This window comes from Rattus norvegicus, chromosome 9 (genome assembly GCF_036323735.1).
Source record: "Rattus norvegicus strain BN/NHsdMcwi chromosome 9, GRCr8, whole genome shotgun sequence".
NCBI lineage: Eukaryota > Metazoa > Chordata > Mammalia > Rodentia > Muridae > Rattus > Rattus norvegicus.
The window spans coordinates 34,238,533-34,251,768 of NC_086027.1; the positions used below are offsets into that span (position 1 = coordinate 34,238,533).

The window sequence follows — 13,236 nt, forward strand, 5'->3', positions numbered from 1 at the left end:
GTTGTGTCTTACCAAATTTTCTGAAAATCTGCATTGCCTCTCTTGTAGTTTACATATTCTTACTTGATGATGTTAATGACATTGAAGCCTATCCACTGATAGCAGTAGGTATAAAATTAGTCTGTAAGCCCCACCTGCCCAAGGACCAGGAATGCTGGGAGTTGTAGTTCTTGGAAAATAACAACCCTCATGGGAAAGTATGGTAGACTAGGAGTTCTGTTCATGAAAACTCTGGGGCCACTCAGCTGGGAAATTTCATAGAGTGGTCTTTATCAAAGTCCATCTCTTGGTTAGTATTTACTATTTAATAAAGCTTGCTTCAAATTTGAACCAAAATAGTGGAATTCTCCACCCAATCCCCATGCAATCTTAGGAATAACAGGCTAAGGAAAACCTCCATAGGTCTGGTCAGATGACTCAAGAGAGTAAAAGCCGTTGCTGCTGAACCTGAAGACCTGAATTTACTCCTCAGGATAAAAGGAGATAGAAGGAGAGAACAGGCTCCCACAAGTTGTCCTCTGACCATCATAGACACACCAAGGCAGGTACTCAATGTGGTGTATGCACACTGCTACACCCTCCCATAAATGTAAAATACAAATTCAAATACAAAAGAAAGCCAGCAAAACCCAAATCAGTTGTTAAAATGCTGTCACACGGTAGCACTTATCGAGGATTAAAAACAAGAGTTATAAAAAAAAAACGCAGAAGAAAGTACAGTTCTCAGGAAACTTACTTTATCAAATGTATTAGGCACCAGACAACAAAATGGAGTGGATAAAAAAAAATCAATGAAATAGAAAACCCAAGAGAGTGATAAACACCTACTTACTCTATCTCCCTTTTCACCTTTTGTTAAAGGCTCCCCCTAGGAGAACGGGCAGAAAACAGAATCAATTATAAACACTTAGACATCAACTCAGACAGGGGCAAGTGAGAATTAATTTGCAGATTCCTTCATGGTCCCCTGTGAGCATGAAGCTAATAATTTTAATGCTACGCTGAGGCTCCCAACAGCAGTGGAAGAGAAGCGCTGCCCAAGGCTACTGCTTCCGACTGGGAGATGGAGAGGGATACATTCATCTGAAAGTGGAGGGAGATGGGTGTGGGTAACGTCAAGTGGCAGGCGTGCACTGAGTGTCCCACCTGGGTTAACTGTGCATTTAAACACACAAAAACATTATTTTAAGGATGCTCATTGAAGTGTGCATTGTATTCCAATCAAAGTGACACGAAGAGGTTAATTACTGGATAGACGACAGCACAAATGGTGGAATTGATGTTGGTTGCTCTTGGGGTTAGGGATGAATTTCCCTGGAACCTGAGGGATAACCTCTGCTAACTTGTACCCTCACTGGTGTCACTATGTTATCAATGTTCAGGTCTCACATGCGCACACATGCACACACACACACACACACACACACACACACACACACACACACACACAGAGACAGACACATGCATGCACAGACAGACACACATACTATAATTAACCTCAGCTGTCAATGGGACATTGCTCTTAGTATAGCCATGTACAGTTGAGGAAACAAAAACACAGAAAAATAAAATAATTTATATATATATAAAATATATATGTGTATGTGTGTATATATACACATATATGTATATGTATATATGGAGTCTATTTTAAGGTCAGTTTTTGTTTCCATCTGCCTGTTTTGATTTTTAAAATCAGATTTACCATTTGAATTGAGTTAATGGCCAATAAGATGGGAACTATCATCTTCGAAGAGTTCTTTCACACATGAAAATCGAGAGAAATGTAAGGACCATCATTATGGGACTGTTGTTCTCTTGGATACCTCACTCTGGGGCGGGGGAGGGACAAATGGTTATTGAAAGCAGGTCTTTGAGATGCCCATGTTCTATGTGCTAGGCACGATGGATCCTGGGTCACCTTCCCCAACGTTCTCTAGCTCTTTTGTAGTTTTATTGGAATGAGTATCTAACTAGCAATGATCTGAAATCAGAGATGACAGGAGCTCCAGCAAGTGAGAGACAGGGAGAGGCCCCCTCATGATTCTCCAGTCTCACTTCCTCCTCAGTGATGTCTGAGGTTGTGTGTACCCAAGGATAAAGCTATAGGATTCCAATCGGCTTGATGACTGAGTGTGTAGGGGATTCGAACACCCCCATCTTCCTAGTGAACTGAGCTGCCCCTATACTGTAAGCAAGGGTTAACATTTCCTGGGCTAAGCAACATATCTGTTACTTGGTTTGACCATACAAACTCTAATGGGATGTCGTTTTTTATTATGAGCTAAGTTTTATACATTAAATCGGGTTCTTGTCTATATTCTTACTTTCCAGATTTTTGTTCTAAAATTGTGCATGTGACTAACTATTAAGGTTTGAGGCACTCACGGTGCTCCTACCTCTGCTTGCTCTTATGCCATGATACTCTTCGGAGAATCATGGCATGTTCAAAATTTATGTTCAATCCCCTTTTCCAAGGGAATTAATACAGGCTGACATGTTAACATGGAGCTGTATCCTCAGGCCTCCCATTTTGCTCTTTACTTTTGAGATAAGATTTAATTAAGTTGCCAGGTTTTGACTTGGACTCACTCTGTATCCCAAGCATTTTGAACTTGGGACCCTCCAGCCTGATCCCCTAGATTAGCTGGGATAGCAGGTCTATTCCTCCAGGCTTGGCCCAAAATCTGCATTGAGTTGTAGGATGCTGGTTAAGGATACTATTAGTTTCATCTCCCCTGAATACTAACTGGGGTAGCCCTTTTAAGTTTCAGAGCTCCCCTCTCCTTGTCTATTAAATTTTGTGTATTGTTTTGCCTGTATGTGTGTCTATGCACCATATGTGTATGTAGTGCCCCACATACACATCATAATATGACATCAGATCCCTTGGAACTGGAGTTATAGATGACCATAAACCACTGTCTGGGTGCTGGGAATTGATCTTGGCTCCTTTGAAAGAGTGGCCAGTGCTTTGAACCCCTGACCCATCTCTCCGGCCCAAAAAGTTATTTCTGCTGACTAAAAAGGCCAAGGCTAAGATTGGCCCAAATGGGCAGCCAGGCTCCCCATGACCACCGAAAGCCAGAGGGAGTCCATTAAGAAAAGAAAGGCCGGGGTTGGGGATTTAGCTCAGTGGTGGAGCGCTTGCCTAGCAAACGCAAGGCCCTGGGTTCGGTCCCCAGCTCCGGAAAAAAAAAGAAAAAAAAAAAAAAAGAAAAGAAAGGCCTCTCAGGCCTAGGGAGGGTGGACTACTTCAAACATCAATGATGCTTGAGCAGCACTAATGTCACATGTGGGAAAGACAGGCTTCCAGGCACCACCGGGAACTCTCGAGTTAGAACTCTCAGGCTTTGAGGCCTGCACTCTTTTTTCTTTTTCTTTCTTTCTTTCTTTTTTTTTTGGTAATATGCACAGCATTTAATGTGATATTTTCTCACACAAACACATTCGAAAACGACAGAATCAAGAATACCTCTCCTATCACATATGTGTGCAACATCTAGTTAGTCTATTCCTGTAGAGTATTTTGAAATATAAAATGTATTACTGTTCATATTTACATTTTATTTTGTTTTTATTAATTTAGTAGACTTTATTTATTTATTTATTTATTTTATTAACTTGAGTATTTCTTATATACATTTCGAGTGTTATTCCCTTTCCCGGTTTCCGGGCAAACATCCCCCTCCCCCCTCCCCTTCCTTATGGGTGTTCCCCTCCCGACCCTCCCCCCATTGCCACCCTCCCCCCAACAGTCTAGTTCACTGGGGGTTCGGTCTTAGCAGGACCCATGGCTTCCCCTTCCACTGGTGCTCTTACTAGGATATTCATTGCTACCTATGGGGTCAGAGTCCAGGGTCAGTCCATGTATAGTCTTTAGGTAGTGGCTTAGTCCCTGGAAGCTCAGGTTGCTTGGCATTGTTGTACATATGGGGTCTCGAGCCCCTTCAAGCTCTTCCAGTTCTTTCTCTGATTCCTTCAACGGGGGTCCTATTCTCAGTTCAGAGGTTTGCTGCTGGCATTCGCCTCTGTATTTGCTGTATTCTGGCTGTGTCTCTCAGGAGCGATCTACATCCGGGTCCTGTCAGCCTGCACATCTTTGCTTCATCCATCTTGTCTAATTGGGTGGCTGTATATGTATGGGCCACATGTGGGGCAGGCTCTGAAGGTGTTCCTTCAGTCTCTGTTTTAATCTTTGCCTCTCTATTCCCTGCCAAGGGTATTCTTGTCCCCCTTTTAAAGAAGGAGTGAAGCATTCACATTTTGATCATCCGTCTTGAGTTTCATTTGTTCTAGGCATCTAGGGTAATTCAAGCATTTGGGCTAGTAGCCACTTATCAATGAGTGCATACCATGTGTGTCTTTCTGTGATTGGGTTAGCTCACTCAGGATGATATTTTCCAGTTCCAACCATTTGCCTACGAATTTCATAAAGTCATTGTTTTTGATAGCTGAGTAATATTCCATTGTGTAGATGTACCATATTTTCTGTATCCATTCCTCTGTTGAAGGGCATCTGGGTTCTTTCCAGCTTCTGGCTATTATAAATAAGGCTGCGATGAACATAGTGGAGCACGTGTCTTTTTTATATGTCGGGGCATCTTTTGGGTATATGCCCAAGAGAGGTATAGCTGGATCCTCAGGCAGTTCAATGTCCAATTTTCTGAGGATCCTCCAGACTGATTTCCAGAATGGTTGTATCAGTCTGCAACCCCACCAACAATGGAGGAGTGTTCCTCTTTCTCCACATCCTCTCCAGCATCTGCTGTCACCTGAGTTTTTGATCTTAGCCATTCTCCTGGTGTGAGGTGAAATCTCAGGGTTGTTTTGATTTGCAATTCCCTTATGACTAAAGATGTTGAACATTTCTTTAGGTGTTTCTCAGCCATTCGGCATTCCTCAGCTGTGAATTGTTTGTTTAGCTCTGAGCCCCATTTTTTTTTTTATTAACTTGAGTATTTCTTATATACATTTCAAGTGTTATTCCCTTTCCCGGTTTCCGGACAAACATCACCCTCCCCCCTCCCCTTCCTTATGGGTGTTCCCCTCCCAAACCTCCCCCCATTGCCACCCTCCCCGCATAGTCTAGTTCACTGGGGGTTCAGTCTTAGCAGGACCCAGGGCTTCCCCTTCCACTGGTGCTCTTACTAGGATATTCATTGCTACCTATGGGGACAGAGTCCAGGGTCAGTCCATGTATAGTCTTTAGGTAGTGGCTTAGTCCCTGGAAGCTCTGGTTGCTTGGCATTGTTGTACATATGGGGTCGCGAGCCCCTTCAACCTCTTCCAGTTCTTTCTCTGATTCCTTCAACGGGGGACCTATTCTCAGTTCAGTGGTTTGCTGCTGGCATTCGCCTCTGTATTTGCTGTATTCTGGCTGTGTCTCTCAGGAGCGATCTACATCCGGGTCCTGTCAGCCTGCACATCTTTGCTTCATCCATCTTGTCTAATTGGGTGGCTGTATATGTATGGGCCACCTGTGGGGCAGGCTCTGAATGGGTGTTCCTTCAGTCTCTGTTTTAATCTTTGCCTCTCCCTTCCCTGCCAAGGGTATTCTTTTTCCTCATTTAAAGAAGGAGTGAAGCATTCACATTTTGATCATCCGTCTTGAGTTTCCTTTGTTCTAGGGATCTAGGGTAATTCAAGCATTTGGGCTAATAGCCACTTATCAATGAGTGCATACCATGTGTGTCTTTCTGTGAGTGGGTTAGCTCACTCAGGATGATATTTTCCAGTTCCAACCATTTGCCTACGAATTTCATAAACTCGTTGTTTTTGATAGCTGAGTAATATTCCATTGTGTAGATGTACCACATTTTCTGTATCCATTCCTCTGTTGAAGGGCATCTGGGTTCTTTCCAGTTTCTGGCTATTATAAATAAGGCTGCGATGAACATAGTGGAGCACGTGTCTCTTTTATATGTTGAGGCATCTTTTGGGTATATGCCCAAGAGAGGTATGGCTGGATCCTCAGGCAGTTCAATGTCCAATTTTCTGAGGAACCTCCAGACTGATTTCCAGAATGGTTTTACCAGTCTGCAATCCCACCAACAATGGAGGAGTGTTCCTCTTTCTCCACATCCTCTCCAGCATCTGCTGTCACCTGAGTTTTTGATCTTAGCCATTCTCACTGGTGTGAGGTGAAATCTCAGGGTTGTTTTGATTTGCAATTCCCTTATGACTAAAGATGTTGAACATTTCTTTAGGTGTTTCTCAGCCATTCGGCATTCCTCAGCTGTGAATTGTTTGTTTAGCTCTGAGCCCCATTTTTTAATAGGGTTATTTGTCTCCCTGCGGTCTAACTTCTTGAGTTCTTTGTATATTTTGGATATAAGGCCTCTATCTGTTGTAGGATTGGTAAAGATCTTTTCCCAATCTGTTGGTTGCCGTTTTGTCCTAACCACAGTGTCCTTTGCCTTACAGAAGCTTTGCAGTTTTATGAGATCCCATTTGTCGATTCTTGATCTTAGAGCATAAGCCATTGGTGTTTTGTTCAGGAAATTTTTTCCAGTGCCCATGTGTTCGAGATGCTGCCCTAGTTTTTCTTCTATTAGTTTGAGTGTGTCTGGTTTGATGTGGAGGTCCTTGATCCACTTGGACTTAAGCTTTGTACAGGGTGATAAGGATGGATCAATCTGCATTCTTCTACATGTTGCCCTCCAGTTGAACCAGCACCATTTGCTGAAAATGCTATCTTTTTTCCATTGGATGGTTTTGGCTCCTTTGTCAAAAATCAAGTGACCATAGGTGTGTGGGTTCATTTCTGGATCTTCAATTTTATTCCATTGGTCTATCTGTCTGTCTCTGTACCAATACCATGCAGTTTTTATCACTATTGCTCTGTAATACTGCTTGAGTTCAGGGATAGTGATTCCCCCTGAAGTCCTTTTATTGTTGAGGATAGTTTTAGCTATCCTGGGTTTTTTGTTATTCCAGATGAATTTGCAAATTGTTCTGTCTAACTCTTTGAAGAATTGGATTGGTATTTTGATGGGGATTGCATTGAATCTGTAGATCGCTTTTGGTAAAATCGCCATTTTTACTATATTAATCCTGCCAATCCATGAGCATGGGAGATCTTTCCATCTTCTGAGGTCTTCTTCAATTTCTTTCTTCAGTGTCTTGAAGTTCTTATTGTACAGATCTTTTGCTTGCTTGGTTAAAGTCACACCGAGGTACTTTATATTATTTGGGTCTATTATGAAGGGTGTCGTTTCCCTAATTTCTTTCTCGGCTTGTTTCTCTTTTGTGTAGAAGAAGGCTACTGATTTATTTGAGTTAATTTTATACCCAGCCACTTTGCTGAAGTTGTTTATCAGCTTTAGTAGTTCTCTGGTGGAACTTTTGGGATCACTTAAATATACTATCATATCATCTGCAAATAGTGATATTTTGACTTCTTCTTTTCCGATCTGTATCCCCTTGACCTCCTTTTGTTGTCTGATTGCTCTGGCTAGAACTTCAAGAACTATATTGAATAAGTAGGGAGAGAGTGGGCAGCCTTGTCTAGTCCCTGATTTTAGTGGGATTGCTTCAAGTTTCTCTCCATTTAGTTTAATGTTAGCAACTGTTTTGCTGTATATGGCTTTTACTATGTTTAGGTATGGGCCTTGAATTCCTTTTCTTTCCAGGACTTTTATCATGAAGGGGTGTTGAATTTTGTCAAATGCTTTCTCAGCATCTAATGAAATGATCATGTGGTTTTGTTCTTTCAGTTTGTTTATATAATGGATCACGTTGATGGTTTTCCGTATATTAAACCATCCCTGCATGCCTGGGATGAAGCCTACTTGATCATGGTGGATGATTGTTTTGATGTGCTCTTGGATTCGGTTTGCCAGAATTTTATTGAGTATTTTTGCGTCGATATTCATAAAGGAAATCGGTCTGAAGTTCTCTTTCTTTGTTGGGTCTTTGTGTGGTTTAGGTATAAGAGTAATTGTGGCTTCGTAGAAGGTATTCGGTAGTGCTCCATCTGTTTCAATTTTGTGGAATAGTTTGGATAATATTGGTATGAGGTCTTCTATGAAGGTTTGATAGAATTCTGCACTAAACTCGTCTGGACCTGAGCTCTTTTGGGTTGGGAGACCTTTAATGACTGCTTCTATTTCCTTAGGAGTTATGGGGTTGTTTAACTGGTTTATCTGTTCCTGATTTAACTTTGGTACCTGGTATCTGTCTAGGAAACTGTCCATTTCCTGCAGATTTTCAAGTTTTGTTGAATATAGGCTTCTATAGTAAGATCTGATGATTTTTTGAATTTCCTCTGAATCTGTAGTTATGTCTCCCTTTTCATTTCTGATTTTGTTAATTTGGACACACTCTCTGTGTCCTCTCGTTAGTCTGGCTAAGGGTTTATCTATCTTATTGATTTTCTCAAAGAACCAACTTTGGTTCTGTTGATTCTTTCTATGGTCCTTTTTGTTTCTACTTGGTTGATTTCAGCTCTGAGTTTGATTATTTCCTGCCTTCTACTCCTCCTGGGTGTATTTGCTTCTTTTTGTTCTAGAGCTTTTAGGTGTGCTGTCAAGCTGCTGACATATGCTCTTTCCTGTTTCTTTCTGCAGGCACTCAGAGCTATGAGTTTTCCTCTTAGCACAGCTTTCATTGTGTCCCATAAGTTTGGGTATGTTGTACCTTCATTTTCATTAAATTCTAAAAAGTCTCTAATTTCTTTCTTTATTTCTTCCTTGACCAGGTTATCATTGAGTAGAGCATTGTTCAATTTCCACGTATATGTGGCCATTCTTCCCTTATTGTTATTGAAGACCAGTTTTAGGCCGTGGTGGTCTGTTAGCACGCATGGGATTATTTCTATCTTTCTGTACCTGTTGAGGCCCATTTTTTGACCAATTATATGGTCAATTTTGGAGAAAGTAGCATGAGGAGATGAGAAGAAGGTATATCCTTTTGCTTTAGGATAGAATGCTCTATAAATATCTGTTAAGTCCATTTGGCTCATGACTTCTCTTAGTCTGTCTACATCTCTGTTTAATTTCTGTTTCCATGATCTGTCCATTGATGAGAGTGGGGTGTTGAAATCTCCTACTATTATTGTGTGAGGTGCAATGTGTGTTTTGAGGTTTAGTAAGGTTTCTTTTACGTATGTAGGTGCCCTTGTATTTGGGGCATAGATATTTAGGATTGAGAGTTCATCTTGGTGGATTTTTCCTTTGATGAATATGAAGTGTCCTTCCTTATCTTCTTTGATGACTTTTAGTTGAAAATTGATTTTATTTGATATTAGAATGGCTACTCCAGCTTGCTTCTTCCAACCATTTGCTTGGAAAGTTGTTTTCCAGCCTTTCACTCTGAGGTAGTGTCTGTCTTTGTCTCTGAGGTGTGTTTCCTGTAGGCAGCAGAATGCAGGGTCCTCGTTGCGTATCCAGTTTGTTAATCTATGTCTTTTTATTGGGGAGTTGAGGCCATTGATATTGAGAGATATTAAGGAATAGTGATTATTGCTTCCTGTTATATTCATATTTGGATGTGAGGTTATGTTTGTGTGCTTTTCTTCTCTTTGTTTTGTTGCCAAGATGATTAGTTTCTTGCTTCTTCTAGGGTATAGCTTGCCTCCTTATGTTGGGCTTTACCATTTATTATCCTTTGTAGTGCTGGATTTGTAGAAAGATATTGTGTAAATTTGGTTTTGTCATGGAATATCTTGGTTTCTCCATCTATGTTAATTGAGAGTTTTGCAGGATACAGTAACCTGGGCTGGCATTTGTGTTCTCTTAGGGTCTGTATGACATCAGTCCAGGATCTTCTGGCCTTCATAGTTTCTGGCGAAAAGTCTGGTGTGATTCTGATAGGTCTGCCTTTATATGTTACTTGACCTTTTTCCCTTACTGCTTTTAATATTTTTTCTTTATTTTGTGCGTTTGGTGTTTTGACTATTATGTGACGGGAGGTGTTTCTTTTCTGGTCCAATCTATTTGGAGTTCTGTAGGCTTCTTGTATGCCTATGGGTATCTCTTTTTTTAGGTTAGGGAAGTTTTCTTCTATGATTTTGTTGAAGATATTTACTGGTCCTTTGAGCTGGGAGTCTTCACTCTCTTCTATACCTATTATCCTTAGGTTTGATCTTCTCATTGAGTCCTGGATTTCCTGTATGTTTTGGACCAGTAGCTTTTTCTGCTTTACATTATCTTTGACAGTTGAGCAATGATTTCTATGGAATCTTCTGCTCCTGAGATTCTCACTTCCATCTCTTGTATTCTGTTGGTGAAGCTTGTATCTACAATTCCTTGTCTCTTCTTTTGGTTTTCTATATCCAGGGTTGTTTCCATGTGTTCTTTCTTGATTGCTTCTATTTCCATTTTTAATTCCTTCAACTGTTTGTGTTTTCCTGGAATTCTTTCAGGGATTTTTGCGATTCCTCTCTGTAGGCTTCTACTTGTTCTCTAAGGGAATTCTTCACGTCTTTCTTGAAGTCCTCCAGCATCATGATCAAATATGATTTTGAAACTAGATCTTGCTTTTCTGGTGTGTTTGGATATTCCATGTTTGTTTTGGTGGGAGAATTGGGCTCCGATGATGCCATGTAGTCTTGGTTTCTGTTGCTTGGGTTCCTGCGCTTGCCTCTCGCCATCAGATTATCTCTAGTGTTACTTTGTTCTGCTATTTCTGACAGTGGCTAGTCTGTCCTATAAGCCTGTGTGTCAGGAGTGCTGTAGACCTGTTTTCCTGTTTTCTTTCAGCCACTTATGGGGACAGAGTGTTCTGCTTTCGGGGGTGTAGTTTTTCCTCTCCACAGGTCTTCAGCTGTTCCTGTGGGCCTGTGTCTTGAGTTCACCAGGCAGGTCACTTGCAGCAGAAAAGTTGGTCTTACCTGTGGTCCCGAGGCTCAAGTTTGCTCGTGGGATGTTGCTTATGAGCTCTCCGCAGAGGCAGCAACCGGGAAGATCTGCGCCGCCCTTTCCGGGAGCTTCCGTGCACCAGGGTTCCAGATGGCGTTTTGTGTTTTCCTCTGGCATCAGAGATGTGTGCAGAGTGCAGTCTCTTCTGGTTTCCCAGGCGTATCTACCTCTCTGAAGGTTTAGCTCTCCCTCCCATGGGATTTGGGTGTAGAGAACTATTTATCTGGTCTGTTCCTTCAGATTATGGCGGTGTCTCAGGCGCAGCGGTCCTCCTCTTCCTGGGCCCTCCTCTGTGGGAAGCCAGAGGCCGTATACAGTTTCCTCTTGGGCCAGGGATGTGGGCAGGGGTGGGCAGTGTTGGTGGTCTCTTCCGCTCTGCAGCCTCAGGAGCGCCCACCTGATCAGGCAGTGAGGTCTCTCTTCCACGGGGTCTGGGAGCAGAGAGCTGCTGCAGGCCGGGATCCACGGGTTTGGGGCTCCCGGTAAACACAGCGAGGCCTGCACTCTTGTTTAAAGAGGACAGAGGTGTTGACAGGAAGTCCGTTACTGCTCTGTGTCTTATTTGAGCACACTTCCCCTGGTGTGCTCAGTTAGAATCCAGATGTGTATCGTTGGGCAGGAAGACAGTGGAGAGCCCAAGGAAGGGTTAGGACATGGTGTGAGTGGCTCATGGGAGTACGTCATCAGTGGAAAGAATCCCATAATACTTCCCTTTAAAATCTTCAGCGGAAGACACTGTTAAAAGCTGGTAGGAAGATCTGGACAGGGCACCACGGATAGGAGACCAGAAGGCCAATAACCAGTGTGTATAGGCGTGCTGGTGACTTTAAAACTGTCAGAGATAGTGCTGTTGAAGGCGTCTTTGTGAAGCAGGGGCCAAGGTGGAGCTTAGCTTGGTAGCACTGAATGCTTTCCCTGCTGCTTCTGTTTGTCACACAAGCATTTTACTGACCTCTCGATTCCTCATCCCCAATAAGCCCATATCCCTAACTCATTCTGGAACATAGGTGAAAGGGGTTTGGAAAGGTGTTCCACATTTAACAATAAGAACTAGATATATGCTAATTCTGATTCGTGTGTGTGTGTGTGTGTGTGTGTGTGTGCATGTGCGTGCAAGAATAAGTTTCATTCACAGAACTTATACCAAAGTAGTGCAACACCAGTGTTTGCTTGCCATCCCAGGACTGGGGAGGTAGAGACAGCAGGATTCCTAGAGGTTGCTGACTTGCTAGGCTTGACAAATTGTTGTGCTCCAGGTTCAAGAACATGCACACACATGCACACACACATATGCTCGCGCACACACACACACACACACACACACACCTCCCACACGTGCTTTCTCCTCTCTCTCTCTCTCTCTCTCTCTCTCGTAGTGGTTCTCTTTCTCTCTCTCTCTCTCTCTCTCTCGTAGTGGTTCTCTCTCTCTCTCTCTCTCTCTCTCTCTCTCTCTCTCTCTCTCTTTCTTTCTTTCTCTTTTCCACCCAAAGAAAAGTTTTCAAAGAAACCAGCCACAGCAATATTGGAAGGTAGCTTGTAAAGCCACTTCAATCTCACAGAAAACAGAAAGGAAAATAATTTCAGAGGTGCACTGAGAGCAATTGTTTGAGGAGAGAGAGAGAGAGAGAGAGAGAGAGAGAGAGAGAGAGAGAGAGAGAGAAGCATTTTCAATTTTAAAGAGAATTTCGTGCCAGTCTTGATATTGTTTGTGTTTTCCATTTTTAGATGTAGTATTTAGTCATATCCGGGCAACTTAATTACTTTAGAGCCCGGAATCTGGAATCAGCCTAACCTGTGTACAGAATGGGCTACCTCACAGCGGATTTTTTATATGAGTTAAGTGATGTAATATAAAGGTGGCCTGGTGACTGGCCTGGTGTGTGCTTGCTAATACAATGCTGTTCAGAGTATTAGACTTTAAAAACTATGAAATTGGGGGCTTCTGGGAAAATTTTTTTTATTTTTCATCTATTTTTTTCTTTCCTCCTCTGCCCTGAAATCTGAAATACTTACAGGTTCTCCTTTGTGTCCTTTAGGGCCAACGGACCCTGGAAATCCAGGCAGCCCAGTGTCACCCTGCCAAGAAAAAGCAGAAGTGCTTGAGCAGAGAAACGCCCCTTGTCCCACAGAATCCCACCGGGTTCAGGGCCTCGGTGAAGATCTGACCCTAGTCAGGCTGTCTTCCTAATGAGGTGTCTTTGCTCTCCTCCACGCCTTAGGCCCTCCAGAAATCCATAACATTTCATTAAGACATTTAAAATTAATGTGGAACAATGTTAATCACTTTTCAAGGGCAGGGCACGCAGAGGAGAAAAGAATTATAGTTTTGTTCCAGTGTGCCAAAACCATTATTTATTTATTTTTGCATTTAAAT

At 42.3% G+C, this 13,236-nt stretch overlaps 1 protein-coding gene across 2 annotated transcripts in view; it reads right to left on the reverse strand.

Annotated features, from left to right (window-relative positions):
• Col19a1 (collagen type XIX alpha 1 chain) overlaps window positions 1–13,236 on the reverse strand; it is a 348,231-nt gene that overhangs the window by 68,285 nt on the left and 266,710 nt on the right. For both annotated transcript variants that reach the window (XM_039084518.2, NM_001421322.1), the window contains exons 19-20: window positions 12,876–12,938; window positions 833–868 (exon numbers count right to left, since the gene is read on the reverse strand). In XM_039084518.2, the coding sequence (XP_038940446.1) occupies window positions 833–868; window positions 12,876–12,938 (99 nt within the window). The remainder of the gene's footprint in view (window positions 1–832; window positions 869–12,875; window positions 12,939–13,236) is intronic.